This window comes from Taeniopygia guttata, chromosome 5, assembly GCF_048771995.1.
Source record: "Taeniopygia guttata chromosome 5, bTaeGut7.mat, whole genome shotgun sequence".
NCBI classification, from domain to species: Eukaryota; Metazoa; Chordata; class Aves; order Passeriformes; family Estrildidae; genus Taeniopygia; species Taeniopygia guttata.
Window position 1 is genome coordinate 11,818,184 of NC_133030.1, and position 23,194 is coordinate 11,841,377.

General features: G+C 52.5%; 1 protein-coding gene across 1 annotated transcript; it reads left to right on the top strand.

The window, feature by feature from the left end:
• The first annotated feature begins 20 nt into the window (after nucleotides 1–20).
• Nucleotides 21–23,043, top strand: IGHMBP2 (immunoglobulin mu DNA binding protein 2). The gene is made up of 15 exons (XM_030273612.4): nucleotides 21–140; nucleotides 533–702; nucleotides 941–1,133; nucleotides 1,646–1,743; nucleotides 6,067–6,230; nucleotides 6,890–7,090; nucleotides 9,023–9,170; nucleotides 10,905–11,079; nucleotides 15,698–15,880; nucleotides 16,313–16,431; nucleotides 17,337–17,431; nucleotides 17,725–17,848; nucleotides 19,698–20,543; nucleotides 20,928–21,100; nucleotides 22,585–23,043. The coding sequence occupies exons 1-15, from the start codon at nucleotides 67–69 to the stop codon at nucleotides 22,780–22,782; spliced, it is 2,961 nt and encodes a 986-aa protein (XP_030129472.4). The 5' UTR covers nucleotides 21–66; the 3' UTR covers nucleotides 22,783–23,043.
• Nucleotides 23,044–23,194: the final 151 nt, after the last annotated feature.

Here is a 23,194-nt window from a genome sequence, read left to right on the forward strand (position 1 = left end):
CGCGGGAGGGGGGCGGGGCCTGGCCTGGCGCGCGAGGGGGGCGTGGCCCGGCGCTCTGAGGGAGCCATGGCGGCCGAGGCGGCGGAGCGGCACCTGGAGCTGCTGCGGGACGAGCGGGAGGCCGAGCTGGCCCAGAGCAGGTGCGGCACACACGGCACCGGCACCGACCGCCGGGGGGGTGGTTACGGTGCGGCCACAGCCGGGGACACGTGCGGCTGGGGGGCATGGGAGCGCTGTCACCCCTGGGGAGCACTGAGGGACCCTCCTCTGGGACCCGCTGTTGTTGGAGTCCCGCCGCTCTGACCAGCCCATCCCTATAAGAACCTCACAGGTGGATCCATGGGGAATCCTGCTGGACTCGCCCCCACAGGACCGAGTCACCCCCTTAGATGCCCTTGCTGGGGGTACAGACGCTTAGCCAGCCATGAGGATGGACGTGCCCGGAGCCAGGATAAGGTCATTCTGCTCTGTGCCCTGGAGCTGTGAGCCTCAGCCTCACCCCGTGCTGTTCCCACCTGTGTGTGGTTCCCAGGGCATGGCAGGAGAGCGTCTCCCTGAAGGAATTGCAGCGGAGAGGCGTCTGCTTGCTCAAGCTCCAGGTCAGCAGCCAGAGAACCGGCCTCTACGGGCGTCTCCTGGTGACATTCCAGCCCAGGAAGTGTGATTCGGACACCGAGCTGCCCTCCAACAGTTTTGGGCCCGGTCAGTGACGCTCCTGTCTTTCCAAAGAAAGAGATCATACACTCCTAAAATGGTTTGGGTTGGAAAGGACCATCCAGTCCCACCCTCAGCCATGGGCAAGGGACACCTTCCACTAGCCCAAGTTGCTCCAAGCCCCATCCAGCCTGGCATTGGACACTTCCAGGGATGGGGCAGCCACAGCTTCCCTGGTCAGTGACACATTTGCCCCACCTCATTGTCTCCTTTCCAACCTTTGCAGGGGACATCGTGGGGCTCTACGAGTCAGCTGGGCAGGGGGACCCGCTGTGCACGGGCGTGGTGACACGTGTCACCCCCAAGGCAGTGACGGTGGCCCTGGAGGAGCCCCGGGATGGGGAGCTGGCTGTGGACCACGAGCACTCCTTCCGCCTGCTCAAGCTGGCCAACGATGTCACCTACAACAGGCTCAAAAGGTGAGGGCTCACCTGGCCTCACTCTGCCCAGCAGGATGAGGAGTGCCAAATTTAGTCTGGAAAAGCTCTTCCCAGTCCTTTTGCAGTTTGGATTTGTCATTCTAGAGCCTCACAACAGCCTCAGTTTACCCACCTGCTGGCTGGTCCTGCTCTTCCCTTTCCCTCTCCAGGCTGTGTTTTGGTCCCATTGCATCCCCTCTGGTACACTCTGGGTTCTGTGTAGGGCCTTTTCCATCCTGGCAGGAGGAGTGAACAGCTCCTTGCTGGATAAACATACCAAAAAATCACATTTGGCTGTACCAAACAGGGACAATGGGAAGTGGAAGCCTGACCAGCATAGGGATGTGTGCAAGGGTTGGGAGATGCAGGAATTTTGTGGGATTAGTTTTGTGGGGTAACACTGTTCAGCTTTGGAATAGTTCAGTCCTTACTCACAGCCTGTCTCTGGGCACTTGGGAGTCTCCAAAGAATTCCTGCTGTTCCTGTGACTTGGATCTTCCGTTCTTTGGCAGAGCTCTAACTGCACTCAAGCAGTACCGGGGTGGCCCAGCCTCCGACCTGATCGACGTCCTCTTCTTTGCCTCTGCTCCCAGGGCGTTCCCTGAAACAAGTAAGGATCTTTTTTTATCAGGCTTGATGGGCATCCTTGGGAATTGCCCACGAGAACACAAATAGCTCCGATCCCTGTTTTTATCCACACGTGCAGCCTCTTTGCCCCAGTGTTCCATGAGAGTCATCAGTGCTGCTACTACTGGTGGCATTGTGTTCAGGCTGGTTTATACTTTCCTCATGGAAAGAACCTTGACGAAAACTTGGATATAAGTAGTATCCACTCTGTTGTACTTCTTTGGAAGAAACAAAGATGAAATTACACAGCTTCACGTTTTGGGGAGAGCAAAGCCTCTGATCAGCAGCCGTGTCAGATATCAACACCTGCTAATGGATATTATCCCTTAACAGAAGGGAAGGGTGCAGAAGTCAGGGAATGAGGGCTGAGGGTGGACTGGGCTGTGTCTAAGCCATGCACAGAGCTCAGGGCTGCTCTCCCCACTCATGCCATCCATCCCTGCCAGGGTTCTGCCCCTTTTCCTCCCCTCCACAGCTCCCTGCACTGTTTGTCTTCCTTGGATTCCTGGATTTGGCTGCCCACCATAGTTTGCCTCTCTCCCATCCCCTCCAGCCGGGCTTGACTTCTGATAGGATGTGCCAGGGAGAAAAAATGGCTGTTAATGAGTCCTATCCCTATTTCTCTAAGCAGTGATCCCAGTCTTAGTCAAACCTTTTAGCCCTTTGGCTGCCCAGGGACCTTGGTGCACTCAAGGTTTTAATATTAAATAAAAGAATTAAATTTTAATCAATCAACTTTCCTCAACAGTGCTTTTGCCCCTGAGGGAGCAGAACTGCCTCTAATGAAGGGAAGCTCCTTTTCACCGCATCACTCAGCTGTGCCAGGCTGGGCAGAGATGAATTTTCCATCTGCTCAGCACTGGGAATATTGATGGATAGATTGAGCCACGTTAGACAGACAGAGGAGGTGCACTATGAAGTCAAAGGCCTTGCAGTTACCTCCTCCCTTCAGAGCTGCTTCCTCCCCAGCTAGGGAGATGTTGTACCAGCCAGGAATTAAGGGATAATAACTTGGAATAAGCCTGCCCTGAGCTGAAGGGCTCTGCCAGACAAACTTCACAGCACTCAGACTGCTTTTCCATGTCACAGCCTCTCCTTCCATGACAAAGCACCCATTAGCCTGGTTTCTTTGGGGATCTGTCTCATCCCATCCATTACCTGGTTTCAAACAAACCCATCAGCAGCAGGCTGAGTCAATAAGCCTTAGACAGCTCCTGAAATTGGCTGTCTAGACACACATCTGTGTCAACAGCGTTTGGGGATGCGTGAGGAGCTCACTTCCCTCAGAAACCAGGGAGCCATGGGTGGGAGACAGGGCAAAATCCACTCCAGCAGGTGCAATGTGCAGCAGCAGAAGCCTGAATAACGAGAATCCTGATTTTTCAATCAGGGAATCTTGTAGGTGGGTTCTGACACCACTGCGCATTTCAGTAATTAATTACCAAATAGCAGCAGCCCAACACCGCACATCAAAGCCCAAGTCCTTTTAAAACACTTCAATATGAAACAATAAATACCCTCGGAATAAGACAAAAACATGGGACAGACTGTGGGAAGAATAGCCTAAGGAATAGCCAAAAGGAGAGATCTCCAGTGGGTAGCTGGGATCTGCAGCAAAGATTGGGACTGGCACAAAGCATTTCCACACCTCACCTTGCTGCCTCCAGGAAGGCTCCAAGTGGGAGAACAGTTTTTCCAGAAAGGGCAGACTCTGAACTGAGCAGGAATTTTGCCCTTATCAGACTCCCTGGGAAGCAGAATCCAGGTGCTCACCCATCAAAAATGCCCTCCTTGTCTCTCTCCCACTTTGATCTGCACCCATGGCCCTGCTGGAGCTTCCACACCTGAAATCTCCTCCAAACAATCTTCCCCGGCTCCCAGCATCCATGTGGGATCCCTGCACCCCTACATTTTGGGAATGGAGGGGAGTGGAGAGGCTTTTTTTGCCAGCAGAGGCCAGCATTGTTCTGCTTGCTGTGTTCCTCCAGGCCATCCAAGAGGGACATGTCCCTTTTCCCTTTAGAAAGCAGGTTCTGCTGTTCCTGTGCAGGTGATAGCTGCCAGCTCTCTCCTGTGCTGGAGAAAGTCAGGAATGATCATTTTAGTACCTGGCTTCAGAAGGCCTGGCTTGTGTCCATCTCTGCCCATGGCTGTCAAAACATTTGTAAAGGGAAAGAAGCAATCCTGGTGAAAAGGCAGGAATGTCCCCAGGAAAATCCAACCTGGCAGCAGAGCACTGGGGGAACACCAGGGATTTCCAGCAAGACTTTCTTGGCTTTTTGTCACAAGTCACTTGCAAAAAAGAACCTGAAGTGCTCCTTATCCCTCTGCCCTGTGACACCTCTTGTCATCATAGGGGCCATGGAGAAGCCTCTGAGATTCTTGGGGAAGACTAAGCAGGCCAGACAACTCAGTTGCCAGATATTTCCTCTGGAGAACAGGGGAGGTTCTGATCCAGGCTGGATTTTGCCCAGCAGTGTTGGCTGCAGTGATGTTGTGTCAGGGAGGAGCTGCTGGGCATGGGGATCTGAATTGCTCTTGGTCAGAAATATACCTTGGAAAGGGCTTCCAAATGTGGAAAACCTGGGTTCTTCCTTCCAGGAAGGGCTGTTTCTGTCCATTTTTAGTGCAAAGACCCCTTTCCTGGGCTTGGATATCATCCCCCAACCCCCTGCCTCACCAGAGCTGCTGGAACTGTGCAGAGAAGCATCTCAGTTCCTGGGAATGTTGGGGCACCAGTCTGGATGGCCAAAGAAATTTGGTTTTCAACACTAATAAATGGAGTTGTGCATCAGGGCACAGTTACCTGGCCACCAGGAGACACATTCCAGGGATTTCTTCAGGTGAGGATACCTGGAGCCCAGCTGCTGCAGGGAGAAGAGTTTGGAGGAGCCCCAGCATCCCATGAGAGGCTCTTCCTTCCTCCCCACCAGTGTGGCCAGCCCAGGAGAGGCACACTGCCAGCCTTCCCACACAGCAGCTCCTGGCAGCGTGTGGTTGGGAGGGATGAGGGTGGGCACAGGCCTGGAGAAGTTCCTTTGCTCATCCTTGGGCCAGGAAGCATCAATGACTCCCACGTCCCAGCTGTTGCTCGCTGTGGGAAAAGCCTCTCATGTTTGAAGCTATTCTTGCTTTTTCCCCAGCCCATGGGATGCTTCCTGGTTTTGTCTTAGTCATTAACACACTCACCCAAAATTTACATATGAACCAAGAAGCAAAGTGACAGCAAAAAGCACCTTCAGCCCCATTTTTCTCTTCATCATCACCTTCTCAATGAACATCTTTTGTTTAACCTCATTCACTGGTGCTGCTTCCAACCACACACAAGTTCACCTGTCTAAAACCAGAAGAAACTCCCATGTTTTAAATCCAGCCCTTAATGCAAAGGGAAGGATGAGCCACATGATGCCCAGCAGGGAAGGATGCCCAGAGATGTGTCTTATGTAAGCTTTTGTGGGAACGTTATTTTCGGGAAACCTCGGTGTAATGAGTCATCATCCCTGCTGTAATTAACTCCCATAATGAACAAGGAGATTAGCATTAGGATTGGAGGGGGGGGGATGAGAATAAATTTGGGCCTAAATGAGATAAATCTGGGAGGTTAAAAAGCAGCTTTTGAGAATTCAGTCTCTGCAGTGAAACCAATTCTCTTCTAATGCAATTTGCATATTCTTTTCTCTTTTTTCCTCCCTTATTAAAGCAGAAACAAATTTTAGTTTTATCATTTAAATTGCTCTTTGTACCTTTTCCTGCCTTCATTCCCAGTCTTGGCTGACCACTACAGGGCTGCTCTGTTCTACTCACAGACACTGTAGGTTTTTCTGCTTTTTCACTGGTGCTGCATTGGGTTCATTCACTGGCAGGGATTTGTTTGCCAGATCTGCTACTTCCTCCCCAATTTTCAGTGAAGATTTCACTAAAGATGCTAGTTCTCCTGCAAAACAATCCCAGAGCTCCCTCCAGAGCCAGGAAAACCTACCTGTTTGATGCTGGAGCAGCTAAATACCTCTTAAATTCTGGGAATTTCACCAATGACTGGCTGAAGGCCAAGTGTCAGGGCTGGGGAGGGGATGGGGAAGCATGGATGCAGGATGGGAAGGGAACCTGTTTGTTTTGGAAGCATAAAAAGCTTATTTTTACCTTCTGGGGTCTTCCAGCTCCCTCAGTGCTGTCATCCCAAGGTTCTCCTCATTATCAAATGGGTTTGGGCCGGCTGCAGAGAGCGCCATGTATTTCTGGATTTGTGCTTCTCAGTCTCTTCCCAGCTGGGGCTGAGGTTCCAGTGACTCTCCTGCTGTCTCCCCAGAGCCTCTGGAGTTCTTCAATGCCTCCCTGGATGAGTCTCAGAGGGAAGCTGTGTCCTTCTCCCTGGCTCAGAGGGAGCTCGCCATCATCCACGGGCCTCCGGGCACAGGGAAAACCACGACCCTGGTGGAGATCATTCTGCAGGCTGTGCAGCAGGGCCTGAAGGTGAGGCTCACTGCCTGGGCTGTGGGGACAGGGACGGCCTCAGGTGGCCACCAGTGACCACCTCTCCTTGTGTGAAGACCTCAGAGCAGCCTTCCAGGCATGGGAAGGGCCTACAGAGAAGCTTTGCAGGGATACTTCATCAGGGACTGGGGTGGTACCACAAGGGGAAATAGCTTCAAATGGGCAGAGGGGAAATATAGGTTGGATATTGGGAAGAAATCCTTCCCTTTGAGGGTGGTGGGGCCCTGGCACAGGTTGCCCAAAGAACCTGTGGCTGCCCCATCCCTGGAAGTGTCCAAGGCCAGGTTGGATGGGGATTGGAGCAACCTGGGCTAGTGGAAGGCATCCCTGCCTGTGGCAGGACGTTACTGGATGGGCTTTAAGGTCCCATCCAGACCATTCCAGGTTTCTATGGTTATTTTGCAAAATCCTGGGCTGGAGCAGCTCCTGTTGGATTTGTACTAATCCAGAGCCTGGCTTGGCTTGCAGAGACCAGGGAGTTCCCCAGCAGCTCCAAGGAGGTGCTGGCAGGTTTGGGGTTCACTGGGGACCCTACAGAAGCACGCTGGTTTTTCTCTCTCTGCTCCTTCCTGCTTGGACACCCCCTGCTCCAGCTTTGGGTGCCCTCAGAGGTGCCCAGGCCGTGTTTGTCCCGGCAGGTGCTGTGCTGTGCCCCGTCCAACGTGGCCGTGGATAACCTGGTGGAGCGGCTGGCGGGCTGCCGGGCGCGGCTGCTGCGGCTGGGCCACCCCGCGCGCCTGCTGCAGCCCATCCAGCAGCACTCGCTGGACGCCGTGCTGGCCCGCGGGGACTGCGCCCGCCTCGTGGCTGACATCAGGAGGGACATCGACCAGGCCTGGGTGCGTGGCCCTGCGCGGGAATTGTGCAGCCTGGAGTGATGCCATGAGAAGGGCAGATACGGGGGAAGCTCTTCCCTGGGAAGGTGGGGATGTCTCAGAGAAGCTGTGGCTGCCCATCCCAGGAAGTGTCCAAGGCCAGGTTGGACAGGGCTTGGAGCAACTACGGCTAGTGGAAGGTGTCTCTGCCCTTATGAGATGATCCATAAGGTCCCTTCTAACCCAAACCATTCTGGGATTCTCTGATCTTCATGTGCTGGAGGGCAGAACCACTCCTGCCTGAATCCCTCATGGAAGTGGGGAAAATTCCAGTCCCTGCTGCTGCCCCCCACATCACCTGTCTGGCCTGATCTGTGCCCGCCTCTTTACCAGGAAAACATTTCCATCATTAATTCACTTCCTAACAAGCTGTCTGCCTGTCCTGATACTCCCTCCCACTCTCAGCCACCTCAAGTAGAAAGCAGAGCACATTTTAAAATGCATCCTTAATTTCTTCTTTCTCACCCTAATTTTCCTAACGTTCTCTTACAGCGTAGCTCTGGTATTTGGGGTGAGGATTTGATGCTAATTAGGTTATTTTCCTTCCCTTTTCTGGTGGCAGCACTGTCCTAAAGGCTTTTTTTTTTCTTTGCTTCTAAATTTATTATTTTCCATCTTTCTCACTGGTGATTAATTTTCATCTCCTTGGGAAGACTCTGTCACAGGAGCTGCCCTTGGCTGCGGAGAGCTCATCTCCAAGGTCCTGACCCATCTTTTCTTCCTCCTGCTTCTGTTTTTCCACTGCCACATTCCCTACTTTTCCCTGGAACAATTTCTCCCTTTGCAGCTCCATGTTTTGACTCTTCTCTCTCCTCCCCTTCACCCCAGCCCACAGAAAGAGCAGTAACAGAAATTAATCCTGTGCCCTCTTGAGGCATTTCTTGCGCCTTTGTGCCTCCTTCCCTCACCTGGCTTTGAGATTCCCAGGACCTCAGCTTCTGGATGCTCCTTGCCCCAGCAAGGTTTCAGTCCCACAGTACCTGAGAACAAAACGCAGAACAGGTCCAGGGCCAGTCCAGATCCAGGGATGCTGAGCAGATTCAGGGAGCAGTCCAGGAGGATGAGGCAGGGAATCCAGGAAAGAATCCAGGCCCACTCTGTTAGCTGGCCTTAAGTAGACTCCCAGACCATTGAGTAGATGAGAGAGCCCCTGTGAGGCAGGTGGGGATAATTAGAGTTGATATTCCTAATCCCTAACTAGGAATGGGTGTCATCCAGGCTGACCACACCCTCAGGGCCTGTGATCCCACACCTGGAATTCCTGAGCCCATTTTGACCACTCTTGACAGACACATGGAGGTTTCATAGTTTTAAATACCCATGAGTACAACCAAAACAGGGGGCTGAGCTGGTCCTTGTTAGACCCTGGAGAATGTATCCATCCATCCTTGGCATGACTATAGGAACCAGCCTGTCTTACTGTTTTGGCTGCCAATAAAAGCTTCTGTCTGCAGCCTTTGCATCCTTCCCAGCCTTACCTCCAGGGAAACAATCCCAGTTTCCATCTGGGATTGCTCAGTGAGCTGTAGCTGAGCTGTGGTCCCATGGCTGCTGCTCTGGCAGTGCTGGTGGGTTGGTGTGGTAGATACATTTAATACCTACTAAAAAAAGCCCTGGGCATGTCTGGATGCTGCTCTGGATCCTTTCCAGCAGCTCAGAGAGGCCAGCTTGAGGTGGCAGAGCTGCTGCTGGGGCTTGGGGAGCCCTCCTGCTTCCAGAAGGGCTCTGCTTCCTCAGAACAAGATAGGAAATCCCAGTCCCTCCCCCAGTAGAGGAACAAGACCTCTCTTCCCAAATATTCCTCCCTTCTCCATGCCCAGATGCTTTGGCTGGTCATAGACACAGCCAGAACAGAGTAGCAGCAGTTGGCTCTATCCAAATTTTTCTATTTTCTAGGCAAAAACCAAAAAGGCCCAAGACAAGGGAGAACGAAGCCATTTTCTGGGTGAGATCAAGACCCTGAGGAAGGAGCTGAAGGAGAGAGAAGAGGCTGCCATGACTGCAGCCCTCAGCCAGGCCAGCGTTGTCCTTGCCACCAACACAGGTGTGAGATCTTCCTGCTCAGTGTTTTCCCTCCCTTTGCCAGGTAAACCTCTTGCTCTGCAAGGCACCTCTCCTAGGATGGCTGGCACACTTGCTCCCAGCTCCTGGGAGCTCAGCAAAGTCTCCCAAACGCCTCCCCAGTGGGATTCTCCCAGCTTCCACTGTGGCACAGGATGTTGTTGAGCAGAGAAGATGGATCTGGAAGGGCCCCTGTTAGCTCTGAGTAGGAGCTGGGAGTGCAGTGAGTAAACAAGTGCTGCTGGAGGTGTGCAATCTGCTCCCCCATTGCATAAATCACATGGGATTGCTTCCCTGCTTGGACCCTTTCCAGGACTGATGAAACCCAACACATGTTTCCAGAGCCTGCTCCCAGGCTGCGTGTGGCTGCTTCTGCACTCACCCAAATGCTATGACACAGGATTTTAGGGAGCAGGTCCACGTGTCCTTCAGGCATCTGCAGCTGCAGGTGGGAAGGTTTGGCATATGTGGAAGGGCTTTACTGGCTCAGGTTTTTCATACTGCAGGGCCCACTTAAAATTTTCAGATGTGGTTGCTCAAGGGACATTTGTTGAAAGAAAACATCAATAATTTTAGGTCATAAAACAGCAAGTTACTGGAATGAAGGTTAGTAGACAGATAAATCCTTCCATGTCTTAGTCCCTGGGAGCTGGCCTCTCACTTCTTTTTACTTGCCTGAAAGAAAGGGGGAGGTTTCCTTCTCCCAGTAAAACTGGTGTTTTTGTTGATCAGCTGTGATTCTCCCTGGAACTGGAGCTTGCCAGCCAGCTGGGGGTCTGTGCAAGTGGCAAAAGTCCAGTTACGACTGTACAACTCAACAGAGCGAATTCATACAGGCTGGAAAACCATTTTGGAAGGAAAACAGTGTCTTTGGTGGCAAACTGGAATGTCTGAAGGCATGCAGAGCTGCAGAGGCAGCAGGATTTACAGTGGCAAAGCCAAATCCCTGCTCGCAAAGCTGCAATAGCACAGGAGCTTTGGAAAAAACATTTCTGCAAATAAAAATCCCCTGGTCTGGGAGACTGGCTTCTTCACCCTGCCCTCATCCTTTTGCATCCTTCTTTGTGAACTGCAGGGAGATTTGGGTGCCCCTGAAATTCAGATTTCTGATCAATGTGTGGATCAGTATCAGTAGGTCTGGGTTAGAGCAGGGTATCTGTAAGGAGACAAATGTTACAAATGGACTTCTGATGTTAAAAATTAGCCCTTGATGTGGCTGTCTGGTTCCAGTCTCCTTTCCCTCTCCCCAGTGCCATGAGGAGGAGCAGAGTCAGCCCATCTCCCCCTCTCAGGGTGTCCCTTAGTTACCAGACAGGTGAATTCCCAATCCCTCACCCTCTGGGTGCTGGGGATGAGGAGTTCTGTTGGCACTGGTGGGCAGCAGGAAGGTGGGTGTTCCTTGCTCTGCTCCAGATGAAGCGTTGGAGCATGTTCTTCTCTTTGGCATCTGGGCTTTACTGCTGTTCCCAAAGATACTTGGAAGCTTCTGGGCCCAGATGCCAGGGGAAAAAAGGACAAAGAGGAACTGGCAAAAACAATCCTGACTTACACATATCAATGGATACGTGTTTGGCAGGGCTGAATTCCTACATCTCTGCAAAGAAACATTATTTCACTTGCCTCAATCACCATTACAGCTTGTGAGGTTTGTTTCCAGAGCAGGTTCCTCACTCTTCCTTGCTCCCCTGCTCACTTGGGAACCTTCTCCTTCCACCAGGTGCTTCCTCAGATGGCCCCCTGAAGCTGCTGCCTGAAACCCACTTTGACCTGGTGGTGATTGATGAGTGTGCCCAGGCTCTGGAAGCCAGCTGCTGGATCCCTCTGCTGAAGGCTCCCAAGTGCATCCTGGCTGGGGATCACAAGCAGCTGCCCCCCACCATCATCTCCCACAGGTAAAAATCCTGGTTCCTCCTGTTCTTTGTGCAGCTTCTGAATCCTGGTGATGGGAGACATTTCATGGTGGAGATGTGTGCTGCCTGCAGGCTCTGTGAAATGCATTTGGGCTCATCCTCAGGCTAATCCAGGCTTTCCTTTAATTCTGCTTCTGTGGTTTCCACATTTATTTATTTAATGTACTAATATGTGAATTGGCCCAGTGAGATGCTGCATTATCACACACCTCAGGGATTGTAAAACCTCCCAGTCCCTACAACGGGGATAATGAGAACAGTTAGTTTGTGGAAAAGATCTGTGGATAGTGCAAATTGCTTGTGCGTCCAGGGGGATGCTGCAAAGAGTACTGAGGAATCTTTGAGTAATTTAAAACATAAATGTGCTCATGTTTATCTGGTTTAGGCATCTTCAGATCTGGAATTACTGAACCACAGAAGCAGAGAAATAGGCCTGACTTCATAAACATCCTCTCCTGCTTCCAGAAAATAATGAACAAGACACATATCTGCCACTTCACTTGGATATTGAACACAGGAAATGAAAGATCCAAGGCAGGCAGCAGCTCCCAGCACATGGCCCAGAGATAGTGAGAACAACATTCAGGGGCTGCAGCATCCTCTCATTTTACCTCTCTCAGATGCCCAAAAGCTTGCTGTTCTGCAGATCTTGGCAGGTGATAAACACATGCTCAGCTACCTGGAAGTGTCCAGGCTGGTGAGCTCCAAAAGCCTCTCCAGAGCCCTGCACTCTTGTTGTCCTGCTGTTTATTCCCTCTGAATTTGCAGGCTGGCTCTCCATGCCTGGATTTTCTAAGCAAGGCACTTTTTGGAGTAGTATCTTGTTGGTAGCAAGACGAAATTGGCCATTTGGTCCTTCTAATTTCAGAGTTATTGTTATTTTCTATGAGTGGTGCATAAAGTTCCTCTTTTCCCCTGGAAAAACTTCATGATGGCTATGCTCCACAGTGCCCATCCAGCTGGATGCACTTCAGCAGCCTCAGCCTGGCTTTTCCCCAGACTGTCAGATTAAGGGCAAAACACAGTAAAAATCCCAGCTCTGTTACTCTGGAATGGGGCTGACACTCAGCTGGTGTCCCTTTTGGCTCCCTCTTTTGAGACAAAAGCAGTTTTTCTTCACTCCAGAAACATTATAGCAGCTGCTTTTTTTCTGCTCTGTCACGGTGGCTGCTGCCAGGAGCCTTGGCTGGAGCTGGCAGCAAAAACTACTCCTGGATCTCATCCTGCTCCTGCTTGAGGAGTTGTGATTTTCTCTCCATCAGCTTTGACTTGGTGGCCTTGATAGTGCTGGGGGAACATCAGATTCCATGATCTTAAAGATCTTTTCCAGCCTGAACAACTGCAATGGAAATAAATGGGATGCTGGGGAGCCCTGTTTTGGGCTTTCCATGTTCCCTACAGGCCCAGGAAGCAGCACCAGCCCAGTGGTAGATCCCTTCCACCTCTTTCCATGGGTATTTCCAGAGCTCTCACAAAGGCCCCAAATCACCTGCCACCTCCTCTGTGCTTCAGGGGAAGCAAGGAGCTATTTCCAGGGATGATTCATGCAGAGGACTCCAACCCTTCCGCCCACCTTCCCCTTCTCCATTGATGACAGCGGGCCTGGAGTGGGTGGGCTCCTATTTTTGGGGCCACGGGGAAGGGTCTGAAGTTATCTGGGATGAATCCAGGCTGGCAGGAAGCTCGGCTGTTACTACAGCAGGGAAAGTCAGCCCTGCTCAGGCAGGAAGCCTCTGTCCAGCAGGAAAGCTGTGGGACTCTATCCACCTTCCTTGTTCCTCCATGGAATCAGCATTTACCTGTGCCTATCAGCAGTAACCCCGTCAGGCCTGGGGAATGTTTGACACCAAGTCTGAAGCTGCACCTCTTCCCTGCTTTCTGACACACCTGGGACCTGTCCCAGGATGCAGAGGGCATCCCCACACACACCTTCCAGTCTGTGCTGGCAAATTCCAGCCCCCTCCAATCCCCTCCATGGCAGCTCCAGCTGAGGCTCACAGACAGCAGCTTCCACCTTGGAGGTCCTCCTCCTCCAATTTGTCCTTGTCCCTGTGGGCATCTCCATGCTAGGACACTTCCTGCAGGAACATTTGTTCTGACAGGAACATTTGTTTGCCTTGTTGGAGCCCTCATTCCATCCTTTTCCCAATGAATTTGTCTCCATATCAGGGCTCTGATGTGTTAATTTGGTTTAACTCCCCTCAGATACCAGCAGAAGCTTTTCAAACCTCTTGCTCTCAACTCGTTTCCTGGACAAACACAGAGATATTTTACCATCTTGTTTGTCAATGGTCAGTCTGGATGTCTGCACCATCCCAAATCCATGTGCTGATTCCCATGGCAGGTCTGAATGGACTTCCTTTCACTTGGTCACTGAAGTGCCAGGCCTTGAGTTTCTCTGGTAGCCTCCACAGCTGGAATGTCCTGGTGCACATCCATAAATTAACTCCATTAATGGGGAGTTCCTGAGGTGAGAAACCACAGTGACCTCCTACTCCAGGCTTTTCCAGCCAAATCCAGTGTGTACTGCAGGGATCAGTCACACCAGCATCTCCTGTCACGGGGATGAATAAGAAAAAAGTATGCCATGGCTGAAGACACAGCTCCAGCCTTCCATGGGAAACAATTCCTGTTTTTCTCCTAGTACTGATTATTCTGGACACGTACAGGGCAGGCTGGCCAAGCACAGCATTTCCTGCAGGCAAAACAAGGTGATACGATGTTAGCAACAAATTCTGCTTGCTGTGGGCTGGGTTTGGGAATTCTGCCTTTCCCAGCTGTACTTTAGGTAATTTAAAGTAGATATTCCCAAGTATCCCATGCATGGTTCTGTCTGTCCAACCTCTTATCCCAATTTTATTTCTCTAAAGCTATCAATAGGTAAGAAACATCTGCTCAGGGCACTCAGGATTTCGTTGGCAGAGAAATCAACCACCATAGGAATTAATTGAGTGGTAAAATAACAGAAAATTATTAACAGGTGAAATATTCCTGAGCAGATTAATTCCTCATTATTAATTCAGCATATAACCTCCTGCGGATCCCTGCGGTGGGAATGCTGCTGGAAGGGTAGGGAACAGCATCATTCCTGAGGCTTGCTCTGAGATTTAATGGCTGTCTCAGGCATGTGCTTGCACCTGAGTGCCAACAGCCCTCCCTGCTGAATTTCCTTCCTGTCCAGGAGATCCAGACTCAATGGGCAGGGCAGAGCTGGGAGAATCAAGTTCATTCCTGATAACTTGAATGCATCCCCCAACTCCACATCTTGCTGTGTCCCCTCATCCCATCTGCCCCAGCCCCCCTCTGGCAAACTGCTGCTTCCCACATCCTGCAGCCCTGTCCTTCCAGAGGTTATTCCCTTTTTTTTTTGCCTGTGTGCTGCATCCTATGATTTAGCGAGGAGGAGAGCTAATGAGGCTCGGTGTCTTGGAAAGATTTATCCTTAATTGTCCCCTCTGCAGGTTTAATGATTTGGCAGTCTATTGTCACATTTCCCAAGTGCCTGTGGTGAGCGTGGCGGGGCTGGCTGGTGCCACAACAATCCGCTCTCTGTGGGGCCGTGTAGCGCTGGAATTCCCCCGGCAGGGATTGGATGCGTGCTGTGCCCTGGAGCTCGATGGAAAGCATTTTCCTGAGCTGCTCCCTGTCATCATTCCATCTTCTTCATGCTGCTTCCTTGTGTCTGGCAGCCACCAGCACCCCTCGGTGTCAGCATCAGTATGAAAAATCTCCGTACACTCGCAGAATCCAAGGGCAATGATTTCCATCCTTCTTCCTTACATGGTGCCTCCCAACAAACCCTCTGTGAGGCCAGGACGAATCAAACAGGTTCCTGAAAGGCTGAATTCTGCAGGAATTTGATTCATTTGTGCCACATATGTGAACAAGGGGTGCTGCTGGATGTGATGGGGATTTAATGGGTGAAAAGTTAATGAGAGCGGTGCATCTGTGCCTTAGTCCAGGGTGAGTGGCCAGGGAAGGATGGAAATGCTGGAGCAGAGGGGATCTTGATGAAAGCAGCAAGGGTTGGCTGTGTGAGCACCAGGCATTGCAAAATTTGGGGTGGAGCTCTGATCCTAATGCACTGGGTGATGCTGATGCTGTGGCTGAGCTTGCAGTAATGCCAATGTAGCCTTACACTGATGGATCACAGAATCATGGAATCACTGAGGTTGAAAATGACCTCCAAGAACACCAAGTCCACCCTGTGATCTATTCCCACATTGTCAACCAGACCAGAGCACTGAGTTCCACATCAGGTTGTTCCTTGAACACCTCCAGGGGTGGTGACTCCAGAGGCCATACTGTTGGAATTGCTTGAGTTACAGGGGCAGATCCATGTCCAAGCCTCTCTGACCTCATGGCATGAGTCTGGTCTGACAGACAGCAGCGTTGACACCCAGGTGGAACAGGGGTGACGGTGCCACCCCAGGGGAGCCACACGAAGGTGCTGAGCAGGGCTGGAGCGCAGTTGCTCCCAGGGCATTCCTACTGACCCCCTCAGCACCTCGTGTGTCAGGAGGAGCTCCCTGAGCCCCATCCCGCCCTGGGCCGTCCCTGGGGGATGGACACTCCCACTCTGAGCTGCTTCTCCGTGCAGGGCCGCGGCCGAGGGGCTGTCCCTGAGCCTGATGGAGCGGCTGGCGGGGCACTACGGGGAGCGGGCGGTGCGGATGCTGACGGTGCAGTACCGCATGCACCGGCACATCATGGAATGGGCGTCCTCGGAGCTCTACGGCGGCCGGCTCAGCGCACACCCCTCCGTGGCACAGCACCTGCTCAGGTGGGTTCCTGCTCTCTGCTGCTGCAGGAGCTGAAATGTCCTTTTCAACCCCGTTTGTCCCTTCCCTGTGGAATTTTCTGCTCCTCCTGAGGTTGGGGCAGTGGTTTTGTTTCAACCATTATTCCATTAAGGAGACATTACTGGGTGTGGGGGGGGTCATTGGCTTTTTTGCTCTGTAACCAGAAGTGATGCAGAGTTGTCTTCTGTGTCCTCCTTTGCTATGATAATAATGGAATCCCAGAATGGTTTGGCTTGGAAGGTTGGAAGCCCACCCAGCCCTAGCCACGGGCAGGAACACCTTCCACTAGACCAGACTGATCTATATCCCATCCAGCCTAGCTCTTCCAGGGATGGGGCAGCCACAGCTTGTGTGGATATTGCTGTAACAGTGTTGGTAACTGGCCCTTTCCCAAACACCTTGTGCACCTGCAGGGACCTGCCAGGTGTCTCTGACACGGAAGAGACCAGCATTCCCTTGTTGCTCATAGACACCGCTGGCTGTGGCCTGTTTGAGCTGGAAGTGGAGGATGAACAGTCCAAGGGGAATCCAGGTACCATTGACCAGAATGGATGGACTGAGGTGCTCAGCCCACCCCAGGCTTGGCCACATCCCAGAGGTGTCTCCCTGGGGGAGGTGGGCTCCCACAGAGCTTTGCTTAGTTGAGAGGTCTTCCCTCCATAAATCCTCAATCTCCAGGGATTCTGAGCTGTGTTGGAGCTCTGGTGACAGTGTCCAGCTTGAGGGTGTCCTCTCTGGCTGCCGTGTCCCCTTGCAGGGACATTTCTCCGTGCTGAGGGCTGGGACAGGGTGGAGAATCCCTGTGGAGGTGCTTTACACCGAGGAAGGGCAAATAGCAGCAGGCAGAGCACAGGCCTGTTTTGGGAAGGCTGTGGATATGCTCAGAATTGCCTCCCAGTCCTCTGCTCCTTTCCATGAAATCTTGTCTGGCTCTTCTGAAATAGTAGAATTCATTACAAAGCTTGAGTGCAAAGTCATGGTGGATGATACAAGAACAATTTTTACCAGTTTAAATAGCTTTTTCTTTCTGTTTGACTCCCCCGCCATCATTTGAGTGCTTCATTTTTCCTTGCAGCATTCCCAGGACCCTGCTGAACACAACAGGTTCTTATTCCCTCACAGAGAGCCAAAAAGCCTGGTCTGAGAGAACTCAGGGATTTGGAGCAGAGGATTAGAGGCACATCTCCCCAAATTTGGGAGGCAGCCTTTTGGCACAGCTCACTGCACAGTCTTGATGTTTATTGCTGTGTTTTGCTGCAAAGCAGAAGCCAATAAACCATGAAATAATTCATATAGGATTTAATTTTTCCCCTTAGGTCCCTCTGAACCAGGCACCATCTTGGATAACCAGTTTGTGGCAGCCTCTCCTGCTGTTTGGGGGGAGGTGGGCACATTCCTCTGGCCTCTATCCCCTGTCATACTCTGTTCCTGTCCCAGGGGAGGTCCAGCTGGTGGGGATGCACATCCAGGCCTTGGTGGACGCTGGTGTGAAGGCCAAGGACATCGCTGTGGTGGCCCCCTACAACCTCCAGGTGAGCTGTCCCTCTCCTGGCATCGCCCCTCTCCCTGCACACAGAGCACCACAAGACCCCAGAGACCTGCAGAACCAAATTTAACCAGTATTTGGGGCCAACTCCTGCACCTTTGAGCAGCTTGGGGCCATGGAGGGAAGAGCTGTTAGTGAAGTGTTCCACTCACAGCCTCAGGAGATGCCAGTGCTCATCCTTGTGGGTTTGGGAGGGAGAGATTCCCCCCAAAACCTTGCCATTTTAATCCTTTTCACCCATATATTTCCTTTAAAAGCTACCCTTGGCCTGTTTCTCAGGTGGACATGCTCCGACAGCACCTTTGCCATAGGCACCCCGAGCTGGAAATTAGATCAGTGGATGGTTTCCAAGGAAGGGAGAAGGAGGCAGTGATCCTGTCCTTTGTCAGATCCAACAGGAAAGGTAAGACTCAGCTGCTGGAGCCTTGCTCCCTGGGGAATGGGGAGGAAGTCGTGTAGCCAAGGGCTGTGGTTTAATTGCAGTGCTCTAACACTTGGCTCTGGATGGATTTACTGGCAAACCCTCCCTTTTCAGGCTTTTTTGTTTAATTAATGAATATATGTGCTGTCAGGGCTGCAGAGGAGGCTCCTGTGGTACAGCAGGTCCAGGACTGCTCAGTTTGAAGGTTTCCTGGCCCTTGAGGTCTCAGAAATTATTTAAACCAGGGCCCTAAGAATGTCACATCCCATTAGCCCTACATTTTGGGGAGTTGGGGGGTAATTTCTTGGGTTTTGAGCCCATTTTGGGTGAGTTCCCTGCAGAAAGCGAGCAGGAGCTGGCATCCCAAGCCATGCATGGAAAATGCTGCTTTTGGGAGCAAAATCTAGAGCAGAAAATCAAGTTCTTTGCTATCAGCAGCTGCAGTGAAAGTTAATAGCTGGAAAAAAGCTGCTGCCCTGGGGGCACAAGGCTCCTGTGCAGGGAGCTGAAAGGTTTGATGGAGCTGGCTGAGCAGGATCACTCTGTGATCACCTCTGTTCCATGCTGGGATCAATTCCCTTTCCACACCCACAGCCCTGTGGCGCTGCCTCTGCTGCTGGAGGTGAAATGCTGAGGGCTGGAAGGGGAAAAAAAGAGGAGGTGCCTCTTTTTCCAAGCCTAGAGGAGGAAAAGCAGCCTTGTGGGGAGAATGGAGGTGGGGACAGCACTAAGAATAGTCCTGATCCAGGAGTGACTCACCCCCGTGCTGGTGGCCCTGGGAGGGTGAGGGTCCCACAGCCCCTTCTGCGCAGGGAGAGGGCAAAGCTCAGGTCCTGGGGCCTCAGGGAGGCTTCTCCTTGACCTGTCCCTCTGCAGCCATTCCTGATCCAGCAGGAAGCCTTCATTTAAGGGGAAATTTTTCCCTGTGAGGGTGCTGAGGCCCTGGCACAGGTTGCCCAGAGAAGCTGCAACTACGCCATCCCTGGAAATGTCCAAGACCAGGTTGGACAGGGCTTAGGAGTCTGGGCTAATGGAAGGTATCCCTGGCAGGGGGTGGAACTGGATGGGCCTTAAGGTCCTTCCCAACCCAACCCCTTTCAGGATTCAAAGGAGTTGGATTTGCCCCTGCAGCTGGACTAAACCTCATCAGAGAAATGGGAATTGTTCTTTGAGCTGCAGAGCAGAGAGAGGGGCTCCCCCTCAGCCTGTCCCTCAAAGGCAGCACATGATGAGGCTGCTGAGGCAGAGCCAGGCTGGGCACTGCTCTGGCAGAGGCATTAATCTCTTCCAGCCTGGCCTCCTCGCTGTTCCTGAGCTGGGAGCTCACAGCCACCCACGCTCCGATCTCACTGCCTGATCCTGCCTGAGTCATCCCGACACTGCCGGCTCTCATGCTGTCTGTGAGCAGAGCAAAACCTCCCCGAGCTCCCAAATGGCTGTTCCTACAGACCCTCAGGGAATTTGGGAGCAGAGGGGAGCTCTGTAGGATGGGGAGAGTTCTTTACCTGCAGTCCCTCCTCTGTCACAGGGTGAGCCTTTTCCATGCTGCTCACCTTTGTTTGCTCCCAGCTCCAAGCTGAGCTTGTGTCCTGGGCCAGGCAGGGAGATACTTCTCCTCTCCATGTGCCTTCCATCCTCTTCCCAATCCCAGGAGCTCAGTGTGGAGCCTGTGGAACACAGGTAGGAAGAGGAACAGGTGTGAGCAGGGACCAGACCCCCATAAACGCCAACTCTCACCCTCCAGCCAATAAATCCTTGGATCCCTTGGACCAAACCCCTAGTGGGAGGCAGCCCTGTCTGCTCTGGCATCCCTTCCCTCCTGTCTCCGCAGGTGAGGTGGGCTTCCTGGCCGAGGAGCGGCGGATCAACGTGGCGGTGACGCGGGCGCGGCGCCAGGTGGCCGTGGTGTGCGACAGCCACACCGTGGGCAGCCGCCCCTTCCTGCGGCGCCTGCTGGACCACCTGGCCCAGCATGGCCTCGTGCGCTCCGCCTTCGAGTACCTGGATGACCTCGTACCCCAAAACTACCCTGGGGAGGGCTGGGCCCAGCGCCAGCAGGGCCCCAAACCACCGGGCCCCAAAGCGCGGCCGGCTCCGGCTGGGAAGCTCAAGGTGGCGGCGGGCGGAGCGGGGAGCCAGAAACCGGGAGCACGGAGCTCCCCGAGCGCTGCCGCAGCCGGGAGAGACGGCCCAGGGTCAAAGGAGGGTGGGGACAGGTTCAGGGCCATGCTGGTGGCCTTCCTGGCGAGCAGCGAGGCGCAGCTGGATTTCCCCACATCCCTGAATTCCCATGAGCGGATGCTGGTCCACGTGCTGGCGGAGGAGTATGGGCTGCAGCACCTGAGCTCCGGGGAGGGCCGGGACAGGTACATCAGTGTCCGCAAGAGACTCCCCAAGCAGCCCCCGCTGCCCTCCAAGCCCTCTGAGCCCCCACTGTCCTCCGAGCCCTCTGAGCCCCTGCTGCCCTCCGAGCCCCTTCCTGAGCCCCAGCATCCCAGCGGGAACACCCCTGACCCTGTGGAACGGGGAGAAAGCAGTGAGGGCTCGGGCAAAGTGGACCTGAAATCCCTGCACCTGGAGAGAGTCCAGAGGGAGAAAGCCAGGCGGGAGGAGGCGGCCAGGAAGGTGCAGGAGCCCCGGAGTGGCAGAAGGAAAAAGGACAAGAGCGAAGCCAAAGGTGGGTGAAGCTTTTTGTAACCAGCACAATTAATGCTCTTCCTTGAATGGATCTTAATCCCCGTGGGTTTGCTCCAGACCTTGGGACTTGGGCGTGGAGCATGTGGCTCTTGGAAGGCTGCAGGGAGGTGGGAACTGGCTGCTGCATCCAGGTAGAGGGGTTTAGATACCTGGAGGCACATCCCTTAAGTCAGGAAAAACACTGGAGACCCTTTCCCAAGAGAGAGTCTCAGGAATCGCATGGGAGGCTTCCAAGAGTAGGGAGAGGAGCTGAGGGGAGTACCTGGCCCACACTGAAGGATGTAAAGGCAGAGGCTGCCCTGTGGCTGCAGGAGGGTGGGTTTGTTCCCATACTCCAATCCAGGTGTGTGCTCACCTTTCCCAGGAAAACCGGCAATCGGGAGCGAGGCCGGAGAGGATTTCGACGCTCTGATCTCCGCTGCCATCGAAGCTGACAGGACCTGTGGCTTCCCCCGCTGCAAGGCCTCTGTCACCACCCTGGGCCAGCTCTGCCACCACTGCCAGCGGCTCTTCTGCCTCAGCCACCACATCCCCGAGGTAAGGAGCGGCAGGATGGGCTTAGCCTGGGAGCTTCCCTGTGGAGCTCCCTGGGCAGGGAGGGTTTCCTTGCAGGGAGTTTGAGCAGAGCCCTCCCTGTCAGAGCCTGTGCTGAGCTCAGGTACACAGGGCTGGCAGGTGCTGTCACCTGGGTTCTGCTCACCTCTTCCTGAGGGCTTTTCTGTTTTCCTCTCATTTTGTGCCCTTCTTTACCATTTTCTGGCACTTGCACTCTGAGGCCCTGTGGATAAGGTGAGGCAGAGAGCAGAAATGGAGAAGCACAAGTTTCAGGCTCAAGTGAGCCTGGACTCAATTCCCAGCTCCTTGCACATTCCCTCTATTCTGAGGATGATCCCAGCCCTTTGCAGATTGTCTCTGCATCCTGGGGACAGGTCAGGCACGGTGCAGTGCTGCCTGGCCAGCAATTCAGAATTCCCTGTGTCCTTGTTCCTCACCCTGTGGAGCCCCTAGGAGCTCAGCAGCCCTATAAATCCTTGGCAAGCTTTTTCCTCTGTCAAGAGCTATCTGTTTCCATGGCAAGGAATAGTTGTATTTATGGTCACTCACATCCAGGGGGATGGAGATTTATTCCCTGCAGAATGGCCTCTCCCTGCTGAATGGTAACAAGGCTCCAACAATTGTAGGGATTCAAATCCATGTCAGCTCTGGGAAGGGCTGTCACAGCTCTGAGGGATCAGGCTGGGACCTCACTCCATGGAAACATAAATTACTTTGGGATGGGGCAAGAAAAGGGATCAGATTTTAGGATCTCGCCTGCAAGAGATAATTCCAGTGTTGGACCTGGCTCATTAAAGCAGCAGATTGGTGGCTAAAAAAGGTCTCCTGTTCCCCAAAACTCCTTTCCCAGTTCACTGGAAAGGAGGTGGAAGGAGCCACTTGAACCATCCCAAAGGATGATTTACCTGTTGTTCAGAGCCCAGGACCTGGATCTTTATACATCATTCTGTGTTAGAGAAGCTATAAATGATCATTTAATAAAACCCAGAAAAACAAATATTAATTATTAATATTTGTTTTTCTGGGTTTTATTAAAAATAAAGTATAAGAATATATAAAAATATAGAATCTAAATATAAAATGAAACTAAATAAAAATAAAATTAAATGAAATAAAATGAAAATAAATAGAATGAAAATAAATAGAATGAATAGCAAACAATTATAATAAAATAATGAATAAAATAATAATGAATGAATAAAATGAAGAATAAAATAAAGAATAAAATAATAACTAATTGAAATTATAAAAAAATATAAGTATTTAAAACAATATAACTGCACAATAATAATGGTAATTATAATAATTATTATAACATAATTATAATAATGGCTGTAAATGATGGGAGATGATTTTAGGGGGATGCAAAGCAGGCCAAAAAGGAGCTCCAGGCTCAAGGGGTGAAGGCCCCTGGCTGCCACGTGGGTGATCCGTGCCCAGTGCCCGGTGTGGGTTCTCTCCCGCAGGTGCACGGCTGCGGGGACAAGGCCAAGGCGCAGGCACGGCAGCGGATCAGCCGGGAGGGGATCCTGTACCCCGGCAGCGGCTCCAAGGACAAATCCCTGGATCCCGCCAGGCGAGCCCACCTCCAGCGGCGCCTGGACCAGAAGCTCAGCGAGCTGACGAGCCAAAGGAAGGGCAAAAAGAAAGACAAGGAGAAATGAGGGACCTGAATTCTGGTTTTTTAACCTCAAAGCCTCAGCCCACCCAGGGCAAAGCTGCTGTGCTGGGCCTGGGTGGAACAGCGGGCTCCATTCTGGGGAGAAAACCTGGAGCTGGGAGCCTTCCTGAGCTGCAGAGCCGAGGCAGGGGAGGGAGAGCTGCTGCATTGTCCTGGTTATCCATATGGACACAGTGATGGATGCACTCAGGGTCCAGAGCACGCTGGTGAAATGGGCATTAAACACCCAAAGCTGTCACTGTCACATCGGTCCCTGCGGCAGCACATGACGGATGCTCGGGAGCAGGAACAGGGGAGGCACAGAAAACCCTGGGTGATCCTGTTCTCCAGGGAGGGTGGCTGAGGGAATGAGTGTATCCCAGCCCAGCAATCTGGCACTGCTCAGAGCTGGAGGG